This window comes from Aplidium turbinatum, chromosome 17, assembly GCF_918807975.1.
Source record: "Aplidium turbinatum chromosome 17, kaAplTurb1.1, whole genome shotgun sequence".
Taxonomy (NCBI): Eukaryota; Metazoa; Chordata; class Ascidiacea; order Aplousobranchia; family Polyclinidae; genus Aplidium; species Aplidium turbinatum.
The window spans coordinates 15,848,015-15,875,688 of NC_137488.1; the positions used below are offsets into that span (position 1 = coordinate 15,848,015).

Sequence of the window (27,674 nt, forward strand, 5' to 3'; positions counted from 1 at the left end):
AGTTGAACCCTTTGTTAAAAATGTAATATAATTTGTATAAATTCATATCGTTTTCCAAGACATCTAGCTATTAACACCCCCAGGACTTGTTTTAGACACACAGAAAGACACCAATAAATTTTGCAAATCGTAAATCGCGCAAAGTTTACTCGATTTACGCTTCTTTTAACTAATCTGTGGAAGCAATTTCAGAATCGCTTACTCTGTTGGGTTTTTGTGTAGCTGAGTTTTTTTGTGTTCTCTACTTTTAGCAGCAGTTTTTGCCCGTTCGTGTGTAACAGCTACCTTTAATAAGTTAACAGCTGTTTATCTGCTAATAAATTTCATACAATTATTACCCTGAAAGTGTTTCCAGAAAGCGCTATAATCCATTATTTGAGTGTAATTTTGCAAAAATTTTCCGGGGGAGCATGCCCCCGGACCCCCCTAGAATACGCGTGCCTTCGGCACGCTCTAACCACCCACCAGCTTTATTGCTTCCCTTGCTTAACCCACCAGGATATGCCACTGCACATCAGGTGGCGATGTCTTAAATCAAACACTTTGTCGTTCTCTTCACTTCATCAAATATTTGCCCCCCCCCCAAATTTTTTTTCTGGCTACGCCACTGGTTGGTGTCATTCTTTTCGGTATCAAACCTGGCTTGATGTCTCCCGCAACAGTCGAATTACATCTGTCTTGACTTTTTCTCGCAGTGCGTCAGCATCGTCCGTGGAAACGTAGTGCAGAAATTGTAGCCACGACGTCTTGAAGGAGGGATGAAGACATGATGCCATAACGCATTTCATGTTGTTGAAGCACTTGTTGAATCGTTTCCTCACCCCTTCAAGGACTTTCACTTTCAACTCCTCACAGGTCACAAGATCACTGATCTCTGTCAACTTCTTCCCGCAAATTGTGATGGTTGGAAGCAAGACTCCGTAACATGCCTGGGACTCGCCCTGGAGAATGTCTAAAGCCTGGCAGATAGGCTTCATCACACGGAGATATTCGCCAAAGAAGTTGACATCAGCTAGAAAAGACCGAAACTTTACAACCAAGCCGATTATATAGCTGCTTGACCACGCCAGTACTGCAAAAAAAAAACAAGCATTTTTTTCAATTTAAATTGAAAAGTAGCGGGTAGCGGGAGTGTGACTGAAAAAAAGTAGCGTCTCTCCCGCTACCGCTACTTTGGAAAAAAATAGCGCCGCTACTGCAGACGCTACTCCAATTAAAAAGTAGCGCCGCTACCGCTACTTTTACCAAAAAAGTAGCGCGCTACTGCCCACCTCTGAGTGTAGCCTATAACTTACCTCGAGCAAAACAATAACAAAGTGATCATTGAAAGCCTGTGAATGAAACACTGTCAGATAAAGATAAAACAGATGCTATCTACTATTCTCATAAGTCATAACGATGCGGCTACTTGGCCAGAAACATTAACTCATAACATGAGAGTTGAAATCCCGGGTTGAAATAATCAAACTAGGGCCAGAAAGGTTTCAGAATAAAGAAGGGCCATTCAAGCCAGGGATTAGAGTAAATACAGGAGACAAAGAATCCTTCAGCTGTCTGAGTAAGAAGTGGTTTTATTTGGAACTTTTAATAAAATTAAACAAAACTCAGTTCAGTTTGTTTTTATTTCTGACCATCACAACGAAAAAACAATATAGCCTACCGGTATGAAAAACATAGCAGAGGTCCAGAAAAAGGTAGAAGCGACAAAACGCGGACGTTATAGCGTGCATGATACCAAAGCAGGAGAATCAGTTTCAAATATGGCACGGTCACAACACCTTAATAAATTTTTTTATAAATTTAGAAAAAAAAACGAGGAAAAAAATGGACTGTAGCGAATTTGTTTTTAAACAATTTAAATGAGTAAAAAAAGATAAAAAAAACTGCTTTAATTCTTCTGGTGTGTAGAATTTTAATCAGCTTTTACGACAGTGTCAAGGGGGTAGGGGCGGCGTTTCGTGCAAAAATCCAAGGGCGGCATATTGCGTTGCTACACCACTGGGTGGTGTGCAAGTATAATTCATTTTCAACACTTTTTGGAATTCTTGTATGTTTTAAACGTAATAACGAGACAAAATCGTTTGAATCTCAAAGCAAAATTCTTCACTGAAAGTATAATTTGGAAACAAGACGACGAATTTCTCTTCAATACACAAATGTAAGACCACCATCATTCTGGCAGAATAATTTTTCCGCTTTCCGCCTAAAAAAGTTATTCGTGAATAAATGCGAGGCAAAAAATGCGACATGACCTACCTTCGACAAACCTAAAATAAAACTATAATCCGCAACACGTGCCACTCAAATTTTACATGCATCGGATTCAGTATTGAATTACCTTTCCAGGGGTGTGCACCAATAGGTGGGGATTTGGTATGAACTCCTAGCAGAACGGTCCAAAAATGCTGGAGGATATATTTACGATAATCAAGAAAATAATGCAATTTTTTGGATAATTGATACTTCTCCAATAAATCTCAAATAAAACTATATTGGCTACTCAATCGAAATACAATTAAATTTAATATGGAGACTGTGATGTAAGTGCACAAATTTCTCTTTATAACCACCAAAGGATATTTTACTCGGATTTAAAGCTAACGCAGTAAAACTTCATGCTCATAAACATGGACGTAGGGGAAAGTTAGGGGTACGAAACAATTCTTGCCCAAAAATAATTAAATGCGCTCAAATAATTATTATAAAATTAGACCACCTGATGAAAAATTCTACACTGCTCCCAGTTGTGTGGTATACTGTAAATGTAGGCTACTTTGTCAACTATCAGTATCGTTCAAACACTGCAAAAGTAGCCTACCATAACAATACAAATAACTCAATTACAGAAAAAAACATTTTACATCAATAAGACTATGATAGGTCTACATGTAGCCTACTTCAAATTACAAATTGTCTTAACTTATGAAGATTTTAGATCACGACAATTTGTGTCGTTGTATCGAAGGTATCGTATCGAATGTATTTGTGCTTAGTTGGATTTTAAAATCTTTTTGCTGCTAAAAGTTATTTGCCAAACATGCCATTGCAGTTGCGTTGCATAACATTTCGAGAAAAATTTGTTGAGAATAGGTTTTCCTCTATTGCGAAAACTTATTTGAACATAATTAAAAAAGAACTTAATCAAATGGTTACTATTAGCCTGCTTTTTTTTGTTTCATTCTTCAGGAACTTTTATCAACAAACTCTCTGCGATGCGCCCTCTCGGTCAACGCTCGAAGACGCAAGACATGATAATTATCCTATAGAAGAAAATGAAACCATTTTTGGCAGAAAAATCAGAAAATGTCCCATTTTACGAGCAAATAGATTAATTTCGTATGTTGGAGAGAATTGCCAGGTGGCCTAAAATTCGAACAAAAAAAATGAGAAAATGGTCTAATTACATTCGGCGTCCGACGGCTATCGCGTTTTTTAGCTAGTGTTCTTAAGTTAACTTTGTGCAGTACTTATTGTGTGACCACATTATTACCCAGCATAATATGATCACTATGCTTTGCGCAGGAAAGTACGTAATCAGGTATCATCTATAAAATTTTAACGTGACTCGACCTAGAATGGAACCGATCAATAAGAGCGAATATAAACCACTAAACTGATCATCACAAAATTTTTATGTGTGCAAAACCGACAAAATTAAACGTTTAATTATTTTGAATAACGATGAAATTACCTCACAAGGGAATACGTCTTCGTTTTACTTGGTTGTACATCCCAGCTGGCAAGCTTTATTCTTTTTTACGTTGATTAAACGTCTGTTGACGTTGATTAACTTCAAAGTAATAGGACGAATTTTGCTGACTGGGATGGTAGCTGGACAATTTAATGCACATTTCTTCCGCTTTTTTCTGCTGGCAGTTCCGGAACCACTGTTGAGTCTTTGCATGTCTTTTCTGGCTGGTTTTGTTGCGTAATGTTAAATTTATCTGTTCTTCATTGCAACCACACAGTGGAATGTGAAAGTGTGTTACGTTAAACTGGTGAATCTAAGATATCCACTTTGACACAGCAATAAAATTTACTGATAAGTGTATATTTTCGTAAACAAATCATCATATTCTAACTGCGGTGATGGCAATTACTGTAGGCCTACTCTTCAAATATGAAGTAATACAGTAGTTAAAATACTAAGTTCAGTTTACATCAGAAACCTAGAAAATAAAATGAGCCAAATTATCTTTAAAACAGGAATGTGTCTGAGATACCAGCTGCTGAGGCAGGTCAGGTAACTACCACCGATGCAATGAACATTTCATTGTAAAATATTTATGCTAAAACTAAAGCAAAGTTGTTATTATTTTGCTATGAATCTACACGTAGCCTATATTTTTTCGTGCAGGATTTCTTTTAACAGTATCATTTGAGGTTTTTGTCGTAGCCAACTTGAGGCTCCTCTCTAGCCACGTAGTTTGGCTCGGCTCATTTTGATCTTATGGAACTACATTTCTCTGTTTTCATAAACATATTTCGCTCGTTTAACATTCTTCTGACTATGCGTCTCACTATAACGTGATTATGTACGCATAAGTTTCGCTTATATAATGTAACCTTGTGTGTTTTGTGACTTGTGTTGTGTTTATGAATATGGGCCTGTCTCTTTAGTGCCTGATGCAAATAAATAATAATAATAATCAGAGGCATAGGAAAAACGTGTGCTGTTAGATGTGGATATAAGGAGTAGAAATTCTTGTGCTCTTCCAAACGTGACACAATCAGGTCTAAAACTACGAAGATATTGGTTAATTGCTATTCATTTCAAAACGAAAATGAATCTCCAGAGACTTTAAACCAGAGTTGGTTCATTTACACAGTTTTCAGTCCAATTATATTACAATTACACCATCAAAATTTTGAATTGCGTTACAATTACATTGTTCTGATATTTTCAAATTACTGTAGGCTACAATTGCCGTACTTCCAAATATAATAAATTACACGGTTCAAATATAAATATTTTTATCGGTGATACTTTTATAGTTTGATTTTATCAAAAGCAAGTAGAATTGCATTTGACAAAAGTTAAGCTGCAATATGCAGTTGAGGTCACTTTTAAACCCCAACTAGCGGATTAACAAAAATAGGCTGTAGCCTACTGTTGTCATGCGAGCAACTTACCAAATGTAGGCTAATTGTAATTTAGACCAAAATGTTTTGAAATTACAACTACACAACAACAAAAAGTTCCAACTACATAAAAATGTGTAATCAATTACATGCAATTACAATTGCAATTAATCCAACTTTACTTCCAACACACTTCAAAACCCATGAGGTACAGGCAGTGGCGTACGCAGGATTTTCTCAAGGGGGGGAGGGCCATTGAAAATGCTTTTGAATCGAAACGAAAAAAATTAAAAAACGCCCATTTGCTAATAATAACCGCAGTGCCGGTCCTAGGGTATTTCGGGCCCTGTGCGGAATATACTTTTGCGGGCCCCAATGACAATGATCCAATTCAGTAGCGTAGCTAGGTATTTTTAAAGAGGAGGGGGTGGTTTGACGGTCGGCGGGCGAAGCCTGACGGCGTGACTGCTGAAGGCGACACCCAGAGGCGGGGGGTCTGGGGGGCATCCCCCAGAAAATTTTAAAAAATACTTTGAATTTGGCGCATTCTGAGAGTATGTTCAACAAAAATTTAGGTATGAATATTACTGTAAAATGGTGCTGTCCGGTGGCATAGCAAAAGGATAAGATCATGCTTTGTTTGGCATTTTTCGGAAATAAAGCTATGTCTCTACATATGTTGAGTCTGGATGCAACCTATTTCGTCCTCTGAAAAATTCAAACCCCGATTTCGTACCCTGAAATTGGAGTAACAAAATCAAATTTCGACCTATTTCGTTCCCTGAAAAGATCGAGAGAAATTTTAAAATGTTTGCGGCAACTCCGATCAGTGACTTCGGCTCTGTTCTTTTTTTTTTCTCGATCTTTTCAGGGGACGAAATAGGTTGCACCTGTTGAGTCTCTATGTTTTCTTGTTGCTAATTCCTTTGTTGAATTCACTTGTTGATTTTTTCCATTAGAAATGACAAAATTACTGCATTTTCTGAGTAAATTGCGGGCCCTGTGCGATCGCACGGTTTGCACACCCCAAAGACCGGCACTGATAGCCGATAGGTTACTGGCATAGGTACTCAGCTTGCATTGACGATAATGTTTTAATTTGCAACGGCTAGTTTACTCATTTGGAGAGTTGTTGTATTGAAAACAAACGATACCATATAACATTCTTAACGTCGCATTCAATGCTTTACGTAGACGACGTAGTTGGCTTACTAAACCCAATGAACTACGCGTATTGAGGGTACGTTCAATGGCGTACGCAGGATATTGTTCCGTGAGGGAGGGCATTCGATATAATTTGACTTTTTTTCTATCAAGAGTTGCCTTATGCTACTCTATAGTCTGACCAAGGTTTAAGGTAGCTTATCTGTTGGTAAAATATAGACTCTCACGGTCTTTGCGTATGTCACTGTAGCCTACAGATACCGATTCTGAATATGAAAAGCATGATAGTAGGCCTAAACGGAGAAGTAAAAACCATAATAGTTCGATCATGATAGGCAACGTCATTTCCTTAATTAAAGCATAAATCGAACTACTTTGTGAAAGTTTAAATATCGAATGCAATTTTAACTTTAATCAAAAATTACCGCACTCTGAACTATAGAACGAAAAAGAAGGCCTACCCTAAACCACCCTCAAGCAATAACATAATTATTTACACTACACAATCACAATAACGCTGAAAAAACACGCTCAGTAAGAGACGAAGAGTATGTAAAGCTAATAAATCATTCAATAGACAATTGAAAACTTTGATTAAAATTCTCAAGAAATGTTGCTTTCAACTCTGGTTTCTCTCCAAGCGTAGCCTACCGGTAGGCTACCCATAAAATTTCGTATCATATTATTAGCCTATTTCAAGCTCTGATACACCTAAATTTCGAAAAATGTAATACGTTTTTGGTATGCGAGATTATATGGATTAGATTACCTATAAAAATTATTTTGGATATTTATTGTGGCCCATAGACCTACCAGACAATAAACAAACTTGAATTACAATAGACGCAAAACGGTTTGCATGAGATTTTACGTAGGGCGATAAAATGACGAAAAAGGCAATAGTGTTTTTAATTATCGTCCAGCAATAATGGTGAGAGCAAAATAATGATAAGCCGGAGTGCTAGGACTAAATTCACCTGATTAGAAACGAAAACTCGGAATCTAGGCTATTGCGTTTGCACCAAGGTGATAAACGCAGCGTACACAATCAAATAAGTAATTTTACACAAAGTCCAATCGTCGATTGTTCTTGCTAAACTCTGTTATTACGTCATCATAGTTTAGCTCTAACTCCCGATGAATATACAATAATGTCAGTCCGTTGAGACGTTCTTCTACCATTGTAGATCTCAAATAATTCTTTATGTACTTTAGAGTACTGAAGATTAATACGAATGGTAGCTGTTGTTACTGGTATAGTTGCAAATATCTGTAGCAACGTTGCGATGTTGGGGAACGTTTTTAGGTCCACTGAGGCTTTGAAAGCATCAGTAACGTTGTCAGGTATACATGAACTGTTTCGCCAATGGATTTGTCATCTCAAATATTCTATTTTGACCGAATCTTTTCCACATGAAAGAAAAGAGCTGTAGCCTACGTGCTAAGGTTTTTTTCAATGGCTTCAAATGGTCGACTTGAACAATATTTCGGTAGCAGAGATTGAAGTGAAAATGCAATAGTTGTTTGAGAGCTGAATTGTTCTCGCAATTGCAGAAGACAAGCGTCTAAGAAAGGATAGAATGCGCTTCTGTGCTAGTATTCAGAGGGAGTGTCAGCTGGTACGGTACATTACTTCTCTGTTTTTGAAAGCGAGCTAATCTCGGTATAGTAATGGCTTCACCGTATAGTTCCTCAGATAGGGAAAAAATAAAAACAACATCATCTATAAAACAACATTGTTAATTGCTTTGACAGTGCAATCCAAAACATATTAAATGCCTTGATCTACGTCGATAACTACTAAAACATTTTTAGGGGGGGGGGGGGTGGCCCAATGGCCCCCTCTCTGCGTACGCTAGTGGGTACAGGCACAGCATGTTTAAGGACTGGAAACATTTATTGCGACGAATTCGAAGTCGTAAAAGCTCCGCTCATCATGTGGCGGCGTGTGTCATATACGAGGAATGAAGAAACCGTAAAACAATGCAAAGAGCGTTGCACGAGTCTTTACTGCAAAACGTACAGAAAAAATGAAGCCACATGTTGTGCGTTAGCACTGGGCCGTAAATGTCGAAGTTACGTATCTGCGCTATGTAGAAAATAGAACTCAAAAGCTTTGTTTTGCTAATTTAAGCTTGAGTTGCACACAACAAAGACGTTGTTGGATTTGCAGCATTGAGTAATACGTTCAACAATAATTAATCATCGCTTCAGCACAAGCTACTGTAGGGCGTAGGCTATGTAGGCTACTGTGTAATCGGGAGACAAAACACAAAAATTTGCTGTCTTGTCGCATCATATCACAGGCACGTTTTTCGAATAAGAAAACTGTTTCTTTAAGCGACAACATGCTCGTATGGGGTGTCATAATCTTTTGAAAGCGTGGTGGTTGGTCCAGCTTATAATAGTACTCAGGGGCTCTATCCACTTTTAGAATTCGGGGGGGTGATTTTTGGACAGTGGGCTAAAATCGTCATAGTCATTTCAACTTCTGGGGGGCGTAGCCCCCCAGACCCCCCATTGCAGCATCAACTTCATTCTGATCGAAGCTCATTCGGCATATAGGGGAGACCGGGGATATTTCGGACGCGGGGATACCTAAAATAAGGCATTTGACGTCACAGTAGAGTATTGTTAAATCACGTTTACCAAAGCTTTGTGGCTCCATTACAAATCAGGATAAAGTTTGCAAGTATGTCTAGTTTTCTTAGAAAGTTGAGGTCGAAAAAGTAACTTAGAAAGTTGAGGTCGAAAAAGTAACTTTAGTAGTGATATCGAGATTTCAAAATTGTACGTGTAAGGTCATAATTCCGTTGCAGTTAACCAAAACAAACTTTTTATTGATTGAGGTTGTAGTTAGAAAGCAATACTAAGATAAGCAAGTGATGATTTTGACCAGCAGTTAATCAGGTAGCCATATTTTCTTCATTTACCTGTAATCACGTGGTCGGGGATACTTCGGACACAATGGCCAAAGTATCCCCGTGGAAAAAATCAAACTCCAACAAAATCTTATTTTCAGATCTTTTGAATAATTTATTGGATTTTAAAGACATAATGGTTCGGACATATAAAAGAAAAACAAATATTCTGTAATAACTGTCAAATCCACTCAAAACGTCTGCATAAAATTGCTGTCCGAGATGACCCCAGGCATGTCCGAAATTACCCGGGTACCGGGGTGACTTCGGACATTTGAGGACTGTAGAGATTATGCTTTTTATAAGCATTTCCGGTTTGCTGAAAGAAACGATACTCCTACCCTTTTTCGGCAAAGCTTTACGGTTTACAACAAAATAACATTTACGAACTTGCTGTGTAATTAAAAAAAAATATGGGCTGTTTTCGAAAAATCGTCCGAGCTATCCCCGGTCTCCCCTAGATCATGTTTTGTACAGTGAAGACATGAGCTCTTTCCCACCAATGAATGTAGTCATCGAATGCATGAGCAGGGGTTAATACCCCAAACAGCAAAATCCGCCATTTTTACATTGATTTAATATCTGCAGACCTTAAATCAATGTAAAATTGACACATTTTGTTGTCTGGGACCTGGCTCGTAGTTCAGGATTGCCAAATCAAAAATTCATAAGTTATTGAAAAAATTGATAACAGTGGAAATATTTTTTTTCAAAATTCGATCAATAAAATATCACAAAACCTTTTCAAAGCCAAATTAGTGGGGGGGGTGATTTTGCATTGATCACCCCCCTCACCCCCCCTTGGATAGAGCCCATGATAGTACTGAAATATCAAGAGGCCTTTAAACAGCGCAGTTGCGTAGCTAGTTAGCTGCTGCTTTGAATACAATCGTTTACGGTAGTAAAAAAAGTTTTTAGGTAGTTAAATATCTGTTTGTTTTAGACCTACCGGTAGCTACTTAACAATTAATTAAGCAGTATTAATAGTTTTAAAGTAAACTTTAAAAAAACCTGCGCTAATCTAAGAATTGATAACAACGTTTTACGAGACGTGGAAGTAGAGATGTTAACACTCACTCTAGTTAAGTAATTTTCTTTATATTTGCAGTATTACTCAAACGGCAAATCGTAGAAAAAAGTAACAAAATAGGAAATGACATTTCTTGAAATATTTACTGTTTTTTGTCTGTTTGGTTTATTATGGAGCAACGTCGCATTTGCGCAATCTGATGACGAAGAGATGTGTTTTCCTTTTCGTCGTTCCCTTCCACGGAGACCCACAGTGGGGCAAGGCTTGCAGGGTCGTCCTGGAAAGCTCGGACCTGAAGGGCCACCTGGGCCTCAGGGGCCTCAAGGAACACCTGGAGTGTGTGGTTGCAATCCAAGCGAAATAGATCAGTTGAACGGCAAAATACAGACACTTACTGGTAAGTCAATCAATTAGTGTCATGAAGACTTATGATGTCTCCTGGAAGTGGCTACTAAATCATCACATAAAATCCAAGAGCAATACTATCATTTCAAAGTGATTTCAATAAAAACAAAATCAATATAGACCTTATAGTAGGCTAGGGTAAGAGCAACCGCTTTATTTTTGTGCAGATCTTTGCCAGGTCGGCTGCAGGTCTTAGTAAGATCTAGGTGTAGACTTAGTACCAATAAGTTAAAAAAGAAACGATTACAGTATGTTAGGTGCAAAATGAAATGCTATAAATCTCTTTTCTTACTTTGGGGCTACTGTTAGGTTGATCCATACGCTTGATGTTCCACGCCATGGCCAATACTTCCTCAGTATTTTAACCTATCAGTATTTTTTTTATTGATCAACGTTTTAATCTTTTTTTTTCGCCTTTTAAGCCTTCGACTTTTTTAATTATCAACTATAATGTTATATTACAGAAACTACAACACAGATGGCCAGTACGATCTCGAACTTAATCTTACATATGCCTGTGGATTGTAAGTATTCAATAATTGCATGTCAAGCCATTTCATGATTTCAAATCAACGATTCTGATCTAATAGGACTGAGCTGAATCCGTAACAACAAACGGCAGACCTTTTCAAAATAAAATTTCTTAACAGAAATGAAACTACTGTAAGTTAGTATGTAAGACTAGAGAGGTGGCTTTTATTGACCAACACGAAAATCGGCTCGAAACCAATCAAGCAAAACTTTTTCTTAGAAAAATTAATTTGCATTAAAACAAAATTAAACAAAGGAATTTTCCATCCAATTGAAATTTACTTTTGTTTGCTACAACTTCGAAATATTTCTCTTTGAAGACAAGCAACACTAATAACAATTGTTTAACCTTCGACACAAACTCTGCGTGCTGACATTCTCATATCACGTGTTTCATTTTCGTTTTGTATAAATAATAAAAAGAAATTGTTTCCATTTCTGAATTAAGCAAAACAAAAAAGCAATTTGCAAACAACGCAAATTGCTACTAAAAAGTTGTGTTACTTTCAGTTTGAATTTGTACAAGCTTGGACTTGAACAACAGAACTTTCCTTTCAAAATGTTCACCATAGTGAACTATTTACAGTAACTTGTGACAAAGTAAATGTGAATTGTAGGTTAGAATCAGGGCTGTTGTGTCGAGATAGTAGACTCTTTGACAGCTTATTTATTGTTATTGCATTGAAGATTTTGTCGCTCAATGCGCCGTGGGATTGAAAGATGGAAGGGTTCTTGATGCGGACATTACTGCTTCAACTATTCACAACAATAACCATGCTGCTCATCAAGCCCGGTTGGACTACAAGGGGCGATCAGGTTACAGTTGGTCATGGACTTCACTTACTTGTAAGTACAAAATATTAGCTTGAGTCTCAAATAGCTTCATTTTAGGAGCGAAATGGTTAGAAACTTAGAAAATGGTTAGAAACTTTGTTAACCTAATCAAAAATAAAAAGCACAATATGTAGATATCTAAACTCAAGTTTAGCAAACTTTTTGAAAAGTATGCTGCTTTCATCTTCAGTACGGTACTATAAATGTAAGCAATCCCTAATGCCGCTTAGTTTTAAATTAAATTGCGGATGACGTTACAAGAACCAATTACATAAAAAACAGGTGAAATGGACATTATAAGTGAAAAAAGTAACAGAAGTCAAGTTTCAAAAACATAAAAAGCTTCAAATGTAGAACTAAACTCATGCTCAGCAAGCGTTAATGTTGATCAGAAAATATTAAAATCTTTTATTACGTTTTTTCGCTCATAGCAACTTGGTGTTTGGTCGTTGTGACGTCAGCCATAATTTAATATAGAACCAAGCGACACTAGGGATTGCTTACATACATTTATAGCAGTGAAGATGAAGGCAGTGTAGTTTTCAAAAAGTTTGCTGAGCAATGAACATGGGTTTGGTATCTACATTTTGTGCTTTTTATTTTTTGATTTGAATATCACTTTCCTGCTCTAAACTGAAAAAGTAATGAATAATGATTAAATTTTTGTTTGGGGTGAAACGAACTTTAAAGAAGTCCTGACTTGCTGTGGCCGTGCTTAATTTACTTTCATCTACGTAACCTTTAAATCTGCATCGCATGCACGTTTTAAACTTCTGTGGTTTTGCCACCTTTTTCTTTTTTTCATTTTGTTCCGTATAGCACCATCTGTAACTTTATCATTGCTGTTGTTTCCGACAATAAAAAAAAAATAAATTGAATTGAATTGAAGTGGTAAAAAATTATCAAAAAGATGTGTAATATTAGAAACGTGCCTTTAAACTTTTAATCTATTTGAGAACTTGCCTTTTAAGTTTGTACCGTGTGTTTCGCATTTTGCCTTAGCCTACGCGTTTTCCATGACCTCTTGATTGGCCGCTGTTAAATACGCTTTCCTGACAGCGTTGCGTCATTCAAAACTCGAAACCAGCTCAGTGGCCGAGTGGTTTCGCCTTCGGCTCTGGTGCTGGTAGATCTGAGATCGATTCCAGGTCGGGTCAAACCGAAGACTTTAAAAACGGTACCGATTGTGTTCTATCCTGCATAGCGCAGTGAGAATGAGTCGGGTAATAACACTGGTCTACACAAAATTTCAGGTTTGGGTTTTGACGACTCATTTTAGCTAAGTTTGGGGCACTGAATCCGAAAATGAACTCAGATTTTCTCCATCACATCACGTTTTTGAGATATGAAATATCCCAAATTTTTGAAAAAAATCAATTTTTGCCCCCCCTCTGTTGTCAAAACAAGGAATTCTGATGCAATAAACACTGTTTTACCTGCAATAATCTAGCTTTAATTAGCAAACAAGCATTCTATATTATATTCACACAAATTTGCGTTGTCTTTATTAAAATTTCATGCCTTGGAATAAAAAATAGGCATGCAAAAGAGCAACCATAATAACATCAAACGCTACATTGTGCTGACGAACATGTCGATAGGACAGTGACAAGGTATTATCTGAATTATAGCCTACAGTTCACACAATATGCACATAGACATTCCAATGGAGTGCAGAAATTCTGAAGACACACACAGAAATAGCAAAGTGCCAAAATAAAGACTGACTCAAAGGGACTTGGGCAGGGCGAGTTCAGAAACAGTAAAAAAAAAGAACTTTCATAAAATATGAACTCTTCACTTATAAGCTTAAAAATGCTCTTTTGAGGGACTTTCTTTTATGAGCAGCATCTGGAATTTCTCTTTTAAAACTCCAGCAATAGTCGACCATTATATGACAATCCCACCGACCTTGATAACGTTCCTCCATAATTTTAATATCCTGGTGGAAACGTTCACCTTGTTCTTCACTAACTTTCCCAAAGTTTTCTGGAAACTCATCCGCATGGCTCTTCAAATAGTGAACTTTGATGCTTATCCTGCATCCCAAATCTTCAAAACTAAGCAGTAGCTCCCTTAAGAGATCTTTATAATTTTCTGCTTTTCTGTTTCCCAAAAAAATTCTCACAACAGCACCGAAAGCATTCCAAGCTTTAGCCTCGAATGGCAACATTGATTTTACAAAATTTTCATCCTTTAACAATTGCCTGATTTGTGGTCCATTGAAAATCCCAGCTCTTTTTTTCTCTTCACTGAGACCAAGGAAAGCATAACATATATACTTAAAACACTCTCCTTCATGATCCAAAGCTTTTACATATTGTTTCATTAGACCAAGTTTGATGTGAAGAGAAGGCAAGAGGATCTTTTTGATGTCAACTAACTGATCACGTATGATATTTTTGTCTCCAGATGTCAAGGTGAGCCTTGGAGGCCACTCTTCTTTGTTCCAGTGCTGATCCTTGGCCCTGCTGTCCCAGTAGCATAGGAAACATGGGTATTTGGTGTAGCCACTTTGTTGCCCCAGCAAAAAGTTTACCATTTTTAAATCTACACAGATGAGCCAACCATGCTCATGGTACCGTAGTACCGTACTTTAACTTTTCAAGAACGGCTTTGATGTTCTGATACTCTTCTTTCATTGTCACCGAATGTCCTGTCGGAATAGAACCGTACACGTTACCATTGTGAATTAGAACACACTTCAAACTTCGTTTGGAGCTATCAATGAAAAGTCTCCATTCGTCTGCATCATACTGTGGTAATCCCATTTCTAAAAGAAGCCCTTATATATTGTTGCAATAAACGAAATCACTGTGGGAAGCAAAATATGGAAGCAGTTCTTCTTCTCGTTTGCGGTAAAATGTCATGCTTGTACCAGCTTTGAGAAGTTTCCTTTCCTGTAGCCTTGATGCCAATAACTCCGCAGATTGCTTAAACAAATAGGCTACAAATCTCTCACTAAATCATTTAATTCCATCTGATTAAACTGGGAAGGCTTGTCTGACAGATCCTCGGGTGCTGGTTGAAAAATTTCACTTTCTCCTTCACTAAACGATGCTTCTGAAGAAGAAATAGCCTCTTCGTGTAGTTCTGGAAGTGATGTAAATACTGGCAGTGGCTTTTCATCACTGTGAGGAACTGGCCGCAGTGCCGAATCCAGATTTGGATATTTCAAACGATGTTTACTCTTTTTGTTATACCCTTTCACACTAACAAGACAAAAATAACAACCGTCAACATGATTTTGTTGCTCTCGCCAAATCATGGGTATTCCAAATTTCATTTGTGAACCTTTTCCTTGCGACCAAGTTCTCAGACATTCAACGCAGGTCTTGCACACTTTATGAGGAGCCCAGCTTTTTTCCTGGTCTCCCAACTTGACTTTAAAGTAAGCAAGATATGCCCTTTTTACAAACGTGGTAATATTGCATTGTTGAGACTTCAACATGAAGCATCCACAAATGTAACAAAATATATCCGGATCATTACAACATTTTCTTCTTTTGCTGGAAGCAGACATAGCTTGAGATCAAATATAATCTTTCTTTGTTAGTAGTTTTCTAAGAGCAAGTTTTTCCACAGAAACACAACTATACCAAAAACTTTAACCGACTTGAACTCAAACTTATAAAGTATGAAGATACCTTTTCCTTTTACAAACCACTTTTCAGCTTGAACTCTGATGTTGGTCTGTACAATGTACATGTGCTTTATGAAACTTCTATATAAATCTTCCTTACTAAGCAAGAATTTATTACTAAGTCAAATCTACTCCCACCAGCTGTCTTCCTACGATATATTCCATCTGCACACTGCATAGAGATAGCAGCTGACCCACAGATAACGCCTGAGAAGCCAATTAGACAGGGAGTTCAAGCCAGCATGGAAAAACTCAACCCTACCAATCTCCACTATGTCCTATTACGATTATCATAACAGGATTTTATTTTATTTTAGAGGAAATTTGAACCAATTTATGAATTTAGTGTAAAAATATCTTTATGTTTGAAAGTTTATAGCTGTCAGAAAATAATTATATTTGACATTTTACTGCACTAAAAATGGTAAAAATTGGTCAATTTCATGAAATAATGGCAACGAAAGAAAGCAAACTCGATGTGATAGAAAAAATCTGAGTTCATTTTCGGATTCAGCGCCCCAAAATTAGCCAAAATCAGTTGTCAAAACCCAAACCTGAAAAAAAAAGTTGAAATTTGTAGACCAGTGTAATGTGATAACATCGTAAACCTGATACAAATTAAAAATGAGCCCTGTCGCTAAAAGACCTTAGCTGTTGTAGAGCGACAATAAATAAAACCATAACATTATTTGTTTCTCGGCAGCCGATTTGTAGCAAGAAGCAATTATTGTAGCAATTATTATTATTATTCAAAACTCGAGTTTCAACAATAAGTGAATCGATTTAGTGCCGCAGTTATGTGGACGTTTACGTTGCTAGTTTATGTTGAAGTCTGAGTAGGCTACATGTTGAGATTCAAATAAAGTTATCTGTTTGTTTATGACTGTTCGTCCGAGAAGAGTTAGACGTTAAGACTTCCGCGAAACATTACAAGATGGTCTTTCAACAATCGCTTTGTATTTCTGTCAATGGATTTTTTATTAGTAGGCTCATTGATAACAATAAAGACTGCAACACCTTGCTTTCAGCCAGACGAGGTGAATGGATTCAAGTGGACTTGAAGACGCCCACGCTTGTCACTGGCGTTGTGACACAAGGCAGAGGGGATATCTCACAATGGGTCACTCAATTCAAAATTTCTTATGGAAACTCGCCAAGCAGCTTATCAGTAATCAGAAATAATAATGGACAAGAAAAAGTAAGTGGTTTAGAGGTTCAGAACTTTTTCTCAAAACAAAAAGTGACAAGATTTTCATGCAGAATTAAACTTCAGATCAGAATTCAACTTTACACAACGTATTAGAAATGAATTACACCTGGCTGAATAAACTTGGTACTGTATTGTAATGAAAAGTCACTTTCTTTCCGATCCACAGCATCTTGGTTCAACTTACTGTCACATCGACACTGAAGTTAACGGCGCTCTGTGGGTGTGACCCCTTGCGTCCCACACCTATTGAACGATCATTTTCTTGCGGACAGCCAATTCACCGAGTTTTGTTTTAAACAATCCACCATGTTTCTTGGTTGACAGGCACTGGAGTTAAACTCTCCTTATCACCCTAAAATTTATGCTTCTTCTAATAAGGAGTACCCCCGTCGATTGAAATCAAAACGAGCGTCCATAAGTGTCAATTACAAAACTTCTCCGCACGTAAAAGCTGGCAAGAAAAATATTTTCACCGCTAATTAAGCAAACAATAATCGACAGTCGGATAAATACCACCAGGCTTCACCTTGTTTTATTGCCATTGCCGATGTGGCATGCATTGGCTTTTTTCTACCGAGATAGACAACAATTTGCTGCCTGCCATATGAGTTTGACATCTGTCAGAAGATATTTCATATTTTTGAAGATTTAACTTGTTTACTTTCATCTTACATTCAGGTTTTCCAAGGCAACAGCGATCGAAATACACACGTCCTCAACAGATTCCCACAACCCATTGTTGCAAGGTACATCAGACTCATCGTGCAAGAGTGGAGTGGATTTGTTTCGATGCGTTTGGAGTATATCACTTGCTAAGCATGCATGTGTATCACCGTCACCAACCAGTTGCTGTTTGTGCACCACTCGGTTAAAATTGTACAATACACTTCTTTGCATTTACTCATCTTTGTATTAAATGTCAGACAAAAGTGTTTTCAGGTTTGCATGAACATCTTTCAACTTAATACGGATTGAGTTACGGGTTCAGTTAAGGATTACGGATTGAGTTATGGATTACTCAAAAGTAATTTAAGTTTAGCCAAATTTACGAAGAGCAAGAATGTGTTTGGTGGCAATTTTTTTTCAGCTAGTGTATCATGAACTATCGCACTGCAGTGCTAGCGTAATTCAAGTAGTTACGCGTTTGCTCCACGCTTGCAGCGAAAATACTAACAAATTCATTTTCCATTCACCTTAAAATTTGCTTCACCTTATAGGCTACTTTTGGCTATCGCGTGCGGTCATAGAGATAGAGAGTTTTATTTTCTAGTTTCAGTCAGCTATTATGTCATTGAGGTTTGCACTGATATATCTTGCAAATAATGAAATTTCTACTGTTTGGCACCGCACATATTGACTCATGTCACTTTTTATCAGTGTTGTTGACTGTAAGCTGATGTAGGGCTAACGTTTCATTGTACGCAAAAAAAGGTGAGAAACGTTAAAAGTTATGTCTTTCACCGGAAGCTGAAACTGCTACATCACACTTTGTAACATCACACATCACACTTTAAGCTTCATTGCAAGAGAGCGTCTCTAATTTTGTTTTGTAGCAATTGCTCATGGTAGGATGGACACAGTGACATAAGCCTACGTAGAATTTTCTTGCGCGGAGTCTATCCTATGAAATGGATCACCGTTCATAGTTAAGTTTGTATCTTGTGTTTTCCATTTTTTGCCTTACGTGTTTTCCATGACCTCTTAAATAGCCGCTGTTGAATACGCTTTCCTGACAGCGTTGTGGCATTCCAACTCTAGTTCCAATTATAAGTTCAATCGTTTTCGTGTCGCAGCCATGTGGGCGTTTATGTTGAAGTCTGAGTACATGTTGAGATTCAAATAAAGCTATCTGTTTGCGTATGACAGTTTGTCAGAGATAGTTAGACTTCAAGGATTTTGTGAAACAGTGCAGTCAATTGACCGGTGCGTAGTTCTAAGGTTAAAGAAATGGATTCAAAAAAATAGTTGTATTCGACTGCAGTTGTATAGGCTACGGCTGCACTGACACTGCCTGGACTGCAAAGCGCTGAAAGCAACGCATATCAGCAATGATGTAGCGCTATGTTAAAACAGATATTGTTATTATTATTATAATTGAAGTGCTTTAGTATAAATTTGTTGCGATGACGACATTTACCCACCAGTTCAGAACACTTGCTCAGAAGGTGGTTACAATCGGCCTTTAGACTGGCCAGTTTTTTGGCAAGACAAAGACCACAATTATTGCGACCACCTCCACTGTGAGGCCGAGCATATCTGTGGATAGACCATGATATTTTAGGATCAACACCCTTGTCCTTAAGGTCCCAAACCGTCTTAAATAGTTCTGTGCTATTTCGTTTAGACCAGGGGTCACCAAACTACGGCCCGCGGACCGGAACCGGCCCGCGAACTGATTTCATCCGGCCCGGCACCTGCTGCGGAAATAACAGCTGCACTACAACTGTTAAGGAAAAAAGTTACCAAACTTGACCACTTGAAGGTTATTCTTATGGTTGGGTGCTGCACCTCTAAGCCAAAATAATGTTGATGATATTATGAAAGAAAAACGATAGGCCTAATTTCAAAAATTTCACTAATTCTGGCAAATAGCAATATTAGTTGCCTATGCCTATCACAAATTATTTGAAGTTCTATAAATTATTAAAGATTCTAAAACTAAAATAAGAATTGTTTTTATAATAATACTTTTTCTATAATACCGGTAATAGGAAAACTGCCAGACACTGTTGTAAATTCTGTACATGTGCTTCTCTTGGCATTAGCAACCGTCTTTGGCTTTACAGAGACTTTTTTGTTAAAATTGTTCGTTCTTATAGTTCGTTGTTGTATGTTGAATTTGTACATTTTTCCACCAAGAAGCCTATACATGTTGGTGTTCTGTTTTTAGCATTAGGCCACCACAAATGGGGACAGCCTAGGCCAAATTTGGAAAGATGTGATGTTTTTTCAAGAGCACGATGCCCTGTAGTGTCCTATCACAGCAGGGAATAACTTATCCAGCAGCCTTTCGATTTTCATCACAACTTTGCTACTCCACCGCTGACTTTGTTGTTTATTGTGCTCAATTCAAGTCAATGGAGATTCTAAATAGGCTAGTTTTATACCTTTTCGCAATTTGCATCCGGCCCGCAGCGGTTAATCTCGCAGCAATCCGGCCCTCAGAGAAAAAAGTTTGGTGACCCCTGGTTTAGACCTATCCATGAAGGAACATTTGTGGTTGGAGAAACGTTTTTTAAAAGTCGTTTCACAACAACCAATGTAATTTAGAACCTTTGGGCCGTTGTCAATGGTGGCTTTGTAAATAACGGCTTTCTGCAAGTGTTGCACGTCGGAAGGCGAACATACAGCGATGCATAGCGCTCAAGTCCGCTTTCCCGCAATGCAGGATAAATATATGACAAACAAACAAAAAACAAACATTACCCATTCAAAGGGCGGTCGGATTTCTCTCTACAATTGCAACCAGGCTGAGATGATTCATTTGCAGCCTGCAGTATTCAATTCAATTTATTTTTTCTTGGTCGGAAAACAACAGCAATGATAAACTTACAAATAGTGAACGGGAACAAAACCAACAAAAGGAATTGCTAATCTTATTGATTTATTATGGGTGGATATGATGCTTGCAACATTCGGAGTACAACTATAGCTTAGCTTAATAGTTTTACGGTTAGACATCTTATGCAATCTATGATGGGGCGGAAAGAGGAAGGAAATGAGTTTGACAGATTTCTTACTGATGTTGCTGTCAACCTGTAAGCTGAAAGGAGGATTAAACCATAAAATTTTCCGACTCCTTATCCTAGATGTGCGCGAGTTATTAGCAAAGTTGTAGAAAAAATTCTCTGTAAAACCTCTTTTCAAAAGGGCATCATTATAAACAGATGCTGTCTTATCAAATTCATTCTGGCCAAATGATGTGACGGACAATCGTTTTGCAATCACAGGATTTGTTTCTTAATGTTAGGTGGGTAGTTGGACTGGGCATGGATATAAATGGGATCATTGTTGGATTTTCACAGAATGATGTGTTCATACTTTGATTTGGATGATTACTTTTAGAGATAATCACCAACTGCCGATCCGACTGTCAGTATAGAACGGCAGTGGTAAACTGATGCTTTCTCTTTTCAAACGATCACTGACTTAGTTATTAATGTTTTTTTACTTCAAATCAGCCCATCAAATACAATACTTTAAAAATCAATATGTCAGTGGTTCCCCACATTTCGCAGTCACGGATTACTTCTAATAAATTTTCAAGCATACGGACCTCCACATTACATTTTAGGGCTCGCCAACCCCAGGTTGGGAATCTGTGGATTCTGTGGAACAAGTATTTTCGCAGGGTTTCAATTTTGTTAATTTGATCCATTGTTTGCTGTTATGGCATTCGAGCACAGCGCAGCAACCAATGTTTTATGGCCACAGTTTAATGAAAACATGAAGAGAATCTCAGCTTGAAAGAACTCTTTTTTGCTTTTACACTCGTATAGCCTATTGAAAATGCTGCTTTATTGTTAGACATTAATTTTACATGTTTTAAAAGTGTGTAGAACCTTGTAATCATTTTGCTAAATACTAAAAGCACGTTCAGTTATACAACATGGGCCTTCCTTTGCTAAAGTGATGATATGTGATAGTTGCTTTCATGTTACTTTACTTGACCCACCACGCTTAACCAATGGGTGTAATTTCTTTTTCATTTTGCGTGGGTGCTATTTCTTCACTGTGGCTGCAGTTGGCTTGCATGCTTATCACCAAACATAGCAAATAACAAACAATTTCCTTTCAGTGGGTCGACTAACAATTGCAGGCGATCAAGCAAATAAATGCTTTGAAAATATTCACTTCTTCATGAGAGAAGTTAAAATTGCAAAAGTTTAAAACTCAAATATCAAACGTGTTGGTGTTGGCTAATGTACGCTATGGTTCAGTGCTGTAATTTTCGCAAGCATCTTTTTTCGTCTTCTTTACCGTTTTCTTCTCCAACTGATCATCTTCATCCGGTCTCTCCTCCTCAAGCGCTGGTTCGTAAATCATTATCGCACAACCGCATCGATAAACGTATGTGTTTTTCCCGTTCTTCCCAGACTGATTGGATAGGGAAAACGACTTGTCCTTGCATTCCTTCGCTTTGTGTCCTTGCCTATTGCAACGAGTGCACCACTTGCTCGATTTCTGATGATTTCTGTTAGTGTTCTTCTGGCAGTTAACAGCTTTATGACCCAAGCCATTACAATTAAAACAACGTACTTCTCTTGGAACAGCACCTCCTTTAAAATTATTTGTTTGCTCCTCGTCATTATCGCATGACAACGTCTCTTCGGTCGACAACTTCTCATCATGGGCAACTAAATACTGTTCCGCCACACTGGCTATGTCTTCTAGAGTCTTTGGACTTCTCTCCATTAAATAAACAGACAGATCTTTTGAACATGAATCTGTGAATTGTTCCTTAACTATAAGGTTTGCCAATCCGTCCAATGATTGTTCGGCCCCCGAAAGTTCAAACCATTTTAACAAAAGGTTTCTTAAACGTTCAATAAATTGACTTGGGATTTCGTGTTGTTCAGGCTTTGCCTCACGGAATCTTTGACGGTATCCATGCTCGGCAAAATTGTATCGCTTTAACAAAGCTAACTTCAATCTGTCGTAGTCCATCGCATCTTCTTGTGAAAGTCTTGAATATACATCAAGGGCTTGCCCCGACAACAACATGCTTAATTGAGTAGCCCACGCTGTCTTCTCCAATTTGGCTATTGTAGCATATCGTTCAAATCTTAACAAATAACTACCTAAATCATCTTTTTCCTCAACAAATGATGGCAAATCTGGACGTCTAACTTGCGCCACAATAACATCTCGAACATTATCGGTAGTAGAATTAGATCGCTCACCAATGTCCAGTTTTTGTCTTTCTAAATCAAGCCTTAACTTTTCCAATTTATATTGCGCTCTTCTTTCTTCAGCTTCTGCTTCCTGCTGCGCCCGTTTCTCTTCAGCTTCTGCTTCGCGTTGTGCCCGCTTCTCTTCAGCTTCTGCTTCGCGTTGTGCTCGCTTCTCTTCAGCTTCAAGTTGTGCTCGCTTCTCTTCAGCTTCAAGTTCTGCTTTCCTTATTTCACGAGCAGCTCTTCTTTCTTCTCTTTCGTCAGCTTCTTGCAGAGCTTTTTGGTCCATTATCTTGTGATACTCTTCCATCACAAACTGAGACTTCTCATTGCCACTCAGCCCCATTCGTTCAGCCATGCTCCGTAAGTTTTCGATCATCTCATTTTTGACAGTATCCGCCATTTTGACAGCTTGTTGTTGACTTATTGTTCTTTCGGTAATATTCGTTTTTCGGTTTATCCCGGACGAGCCCCCAGAATGTCACAGTTTCTTTCCATCTCTTACCAGGAAAAAGACTTGGAAAGGTTCAATAACGTAGTTTAATGGGTAGGCTATAACCGAAAAGCAGTCAATTAAATGTCGAATGTGTCTACTGGTGAAATGATAATGAAAATTCTTGAAGGACTTTAACGAACGGCTTCTCAAATAACTCTAATTTCGAACACAATTTATATCAGCACCAATTCTCATCTACTTGTATTCAATTACTTCAAATCTCAATCACCAATAGTCTCTGCACATTTTACCAATCCACAACTCATAACACAACTCTCATAATCAACTCATAAATAATAATCCATCAATTCACACCACTATTTATAGCAGGTTGCTCGGTCCAGTAACTTCGAGAAGGTTACGTAATATTATATCATAACGACTCATTGTCCTGTCACGTTGCACCAAACGTAAACAAGCAAGTTTAAGAAGTTTCTAGATTGTCACGGAGGAGTAGAAGGTTCTAGAAAACACGTTACATAATAAAGATTTCGCAATCACAGATCTACTGGTAAACATCCTGATGACGTCATGACAAACTTCACTCGGCAATTGTGAAAAACAACAGAACATTCCAGATTTGTTCTGAATGAATGTCCCGAATGCTCTGGAAACACATTACATAATAGAGATCTCGCAATCAAAGGTTACTACCGGACAATGACCGATGATAACTTATAGCATAAGAATTTTACAATCAAAACAGCACGCTCGATCACGAAACAAAGCAGCCCGTCGCGAGACCTCGCACATTGATTGTGACAGGCACAAACCTTATGTAAATAACAAAATGAGTGCAATAAATGATACGGATAGAAGCATGGCAAACTCCAATATAAATTGGTACATTGTCTGCATATTAATCGTTCTTAGAACACGTAAGAGAGTTTATTCTTTGTTAAAATGATATTATTATTATTTTACTAGAAAAATGTTACTATCTACATTAAAGGGGTTTGTGGTTGTTACCTAATCGTTTCACGGACTACTTGCCGTTTGGGTAGTCACCAAATGAGCTAGTATGGGATAATAGTAGGCTATAAAAATCTTTAAAAAATAAGTCATGTCTTTTCGCCTGTATAGCCTACACTATGCAGTAATATCACAATATGGCTATGCAAACGTGAAAAGAAAAACAATAAATGAGCATCGGCCTACAATGTAAGAAGGCAAGGAAGGGACCTTCCAATCACCTAGTGGAGCAGCCACCTTATTTAATAATTTCATATTTCCGCCCCCGGCCAAGGTGTGGCTAGTCTGATGACGATAAACAAGCAAGTCGGGAATAGATAAGTTTTAGTATACAAAAAAAAAAAAATTATACTAAGTGTAGAATTCTAGTAATTCATCATGATTCGTTCTTTTTTTTTTTCAATTAAATTTAGTTTGTATTGTTTATAAAATTGACGATAAGTCACTTTTCTTAATTTTAGAAGCGCATCATTTTATACTTTTGCGCTTTGGTACTAGTATTTTCAAGCCTGGCAACGTTATAATGTGATATGTTATGATTCTGTGATATCTTTCGCTTATGAGTGAGCGATCCCCTTTGAACTCAACAAAAATTTAGTTATACATGAAGCAGATTTTTTTTAATATTAATGCATTAGTTTAGCAACTTTCAGTCAGTAAAGCTAATTGATTGGTAAAAGATTTAGTCATAGTATGTGGGTGTGATATACTCTTCCCATACAACATCATCCATGGCTCTAGCGGCTTTATTTGTAGGCTATAGTAGACTATTTGCAGTTTGCTTAAGCAATAGGCATAGAGTGATAGCCAATTTGCTTAGGCCATAGAGCAGGAGTTCCCAACCTGTGGTACGTGTACTACTAGTGGTACGCAAAGTCATTTTAGGTGGTACGCGGATAGCTTCTGTTTTTTCACAAAAACTTGGATTCGCAACTTCATGTTTTGTTTATCTTGTTTTGTTTACAAAAAATAAATTCTCGAAGCCTATCAATAACAGTAACAAAGAATGTTAACCAATAAACTTCTGGCTTAGTGACAGTATGGCCTCTTCATATTCAACGCTAGCTTCCCATGCTGTTCCACAGCTACTGCTTTTCCCTTCCACGCGGGAATGCGAGCTGAGATTTTCAGTCATGATGAACATCAAGTCAAAAAATCGAAACCGACTGGGTGCGCCCTGCAATGACTTTCGATGCGCTGTTAGCAAATTTACACCGCGCATCGACCAATTGGTGGACAGTAAACAAAAATGTCATTAAATTTAGTTGTAGTTATTTTAGTACGCCAATATTATTCTTCTGAATAAAATATGATTCGATCAAATTAGTTGTTATGCAAGAAGTAGTACGCTTGGCAGTACAGAGCGTCCAAGTGGTACGTGATCGTAAAAAGGTTGGGAACTCCTGCCATAGAGTAACTGTTAATAACCCATAACATTGGGCAACTTCATTTTGGAAGAACTGACTTCACTTTGAAAATGACTCAAAGATCTCGCTAGTTTTTCGTGCTGTTTTTGTGACAATGTCAACGTAAGGTGCAAAGTTTCTATTGGCCAGGACACAGTAACCAGTTATACAGTGGCCCTATTTTCCGTTATCACCTACAGTATGTTATTTTTAATTTAGTGCTGTTAAGCTAACTGGTGTTTCGATGTATTTTTGGGCAATTTCAATAAAGTCGCACAATTTGGGCAATTTTTGTTTTGCTACTCATCCCATCCCTAAACCATAATGTTGTGGTCACGCACCCCTATGCCACTAAGGTTTTTTTTTTGATGGAGATATAAGGCACTTCATGCAGTACAGTAGTTATAAACCTTTTTGTTAAACGCTGCCTTGCCCTGTCAACATTTACCAGCTCCCTTTCTTCCGACAAATTTGCATTGATAAAAGCACTTGCTTCGATTGTTCATTCAAGTAGGCGAATTAAAGTAACTTTAAAATCAGTGATGCCTACCCTGTGGATGTTACTGACATGTTATTGCTTTAAGTTGCACTGTAATTTACGTTGTTGCTGATTGCTTTGTTGCTTCGTTGCCTTAAGTTCCTTTGTCGCTTTTACTGGTGTTTATTTTCAGTCTGATTTCAGTTTGCAGTTTCTGTCTTCAGAGTAACCTAGCTGCATTTTTAGCGGAATAAAATGTAGTAAAACCATCTACAATTTCTCTGTTAGAGAAGTTGTAAATGGTTTTACTACAGTTACATGTTGCAGTTTGTTCTTTGATAGCACAAGTTGTTGACAAGGTGCCTTTAAACATAATGTCACGACGAAACTTCATAAAATCTTGATACCTACGGATGAACAAAGCGAAGTGCTTCATCCAAAGTGCAAGCAAAAGCTTTAAATTCAGCTCACAAATTACTACTATTTTGCTAATTTAAGTTCTAGTTTCACACATAAAACGCGTTGTTTGATTTGCAGCAATGGAGATATGTTGAATATTTCTTCAGCACAAGCTATTGTAGCCTACAGCAGGGCTATTCAACTGGCGGACCTTCTGGGTGTTGATGTTGGACCTTGAGGCTTTGGAAGAATAACCTTATTGCCACGTTTTAGGGGTTCTTTAAACAGATTTTTACTTGGAGGAAGCAATTTTTACTGTGATTATCCTAGTTGCTGGGGGGGGGGGGGGGCTTCGACTTCCAGACTACCCAACACTTTCTCAGAAATCCAATTCGAATTATATTTTACCTAAAAAAGTGGTTCGGTACAGATAGTTTAACTTTCGTGGTTGCGTATGAAATAACTTATTCACCGGACCGCTAAAAATATTCAGCTTGTCAAACTGGACCTTTTGTTTTTGTTTTGTTTTGTTATGTTTATCCTGCATTGCGGGAAAGCGGACTTGAGCGCTATGCATCGGTGTACGCCTTCCGACGTACACCTGACCCACGCTGCAGCCGACGGCAATGTCTGTTTCCGGTTGTCTACTCTACTTATGACTTAAATTTGGTACTACTCATTACTCGAAATCGATCACTGGGTAGAGGCAATTGTCGTAAAGTTTCTTGCCCAGAGAAACAACAGCAAGTGCGGGTGGCTGGAGTCGAACATGCAGGCTCTCGACTGCGAGCCCAACGCGCTAACCACTCTGCCACTGCTGCCAACTTTGTTAAGATTAGTTGTGTAACCCTGGTGTACACTACAGTATATGCTACCTGCTTTGTGCAATCATGAGACAGAGCACAACAATTTACTGTCGTATATCACAGACACCTATTGCCAATGATGAGACTGCTTCTTCAAACGACAACAGGCTCATATGGGTAGGCTATCATGGTATTTGAAAGCGTGTTAGTAGACCCAACCTACAGTATAATGGCATTAAAATATCAACAAGCTTCTGAATAGCGCAGTTGCGTTGCTAGTTTAATTTTTCGAGTGTAATTGTTTAGTTTACAACATTATAAAAATAGTTTACGTTGTATAAAATATGCGTTTGCTTCAGACCTATCGAAACTCAGCAATCAGTTAAGCAGTATTAATCTTTAC

General features: G+C 37.8%; 1 protein-coding gene across 1 annotated transcript; it reads left to right on the forward strand.

Annotated features, from left to right (window-relative positions):
* The first annotated feature begins 10,286 nt into the window (after positions 1–10,286).
* LOC145787006 (retinoschisin-like) lies at positions 10,287–17,708 on the forward strand. Its single transcript, XM_082598759.1, has 5 exons — positions 10,287–10,594; positions 11,067–11,126; positions 11,821–11,979; positions 16,639–16,808; positions 17,499–17,708. Exons 1-5 carry the CDS (start codon positions 10,321–10,323, stop codon positions 17,634–17,636), a joined length of 801 nt encoding a protein of 266 aa, XP_082454885.1. The 5' UTR covers positions 10,287–10,320; the 3' UTR covers positions 17,637–17,708.
* The last annotated feature ends 9,966 nt before the right edge of the window (positions 17,709–27,674 follow it).

Bases quoted from the DNA above. Each gene is read 5' to 3' on its own strand.
- LOC145787006 (XM_082598759.1), top strand. From the start codon at position 10,321: ATGACATTTCTTGAAATATTTACTGTTTTTTGTCTGTTTGGTTTATTA. The intron at 11,980-16,638 runs GTAAGTACAAAA...CCTTGCTTTCAG, and splicing joins GTCATGGACTTCACTTACTT to CCAGACGAGGTGAATGGATT. The intron at 16,809-17,498 runs GTAAGTGGTTTA...TCTTACATTCAG, and splicing joins ATAATAATGGACAAGAAAAA to GTTTTCCAAGGCAACAGCGA.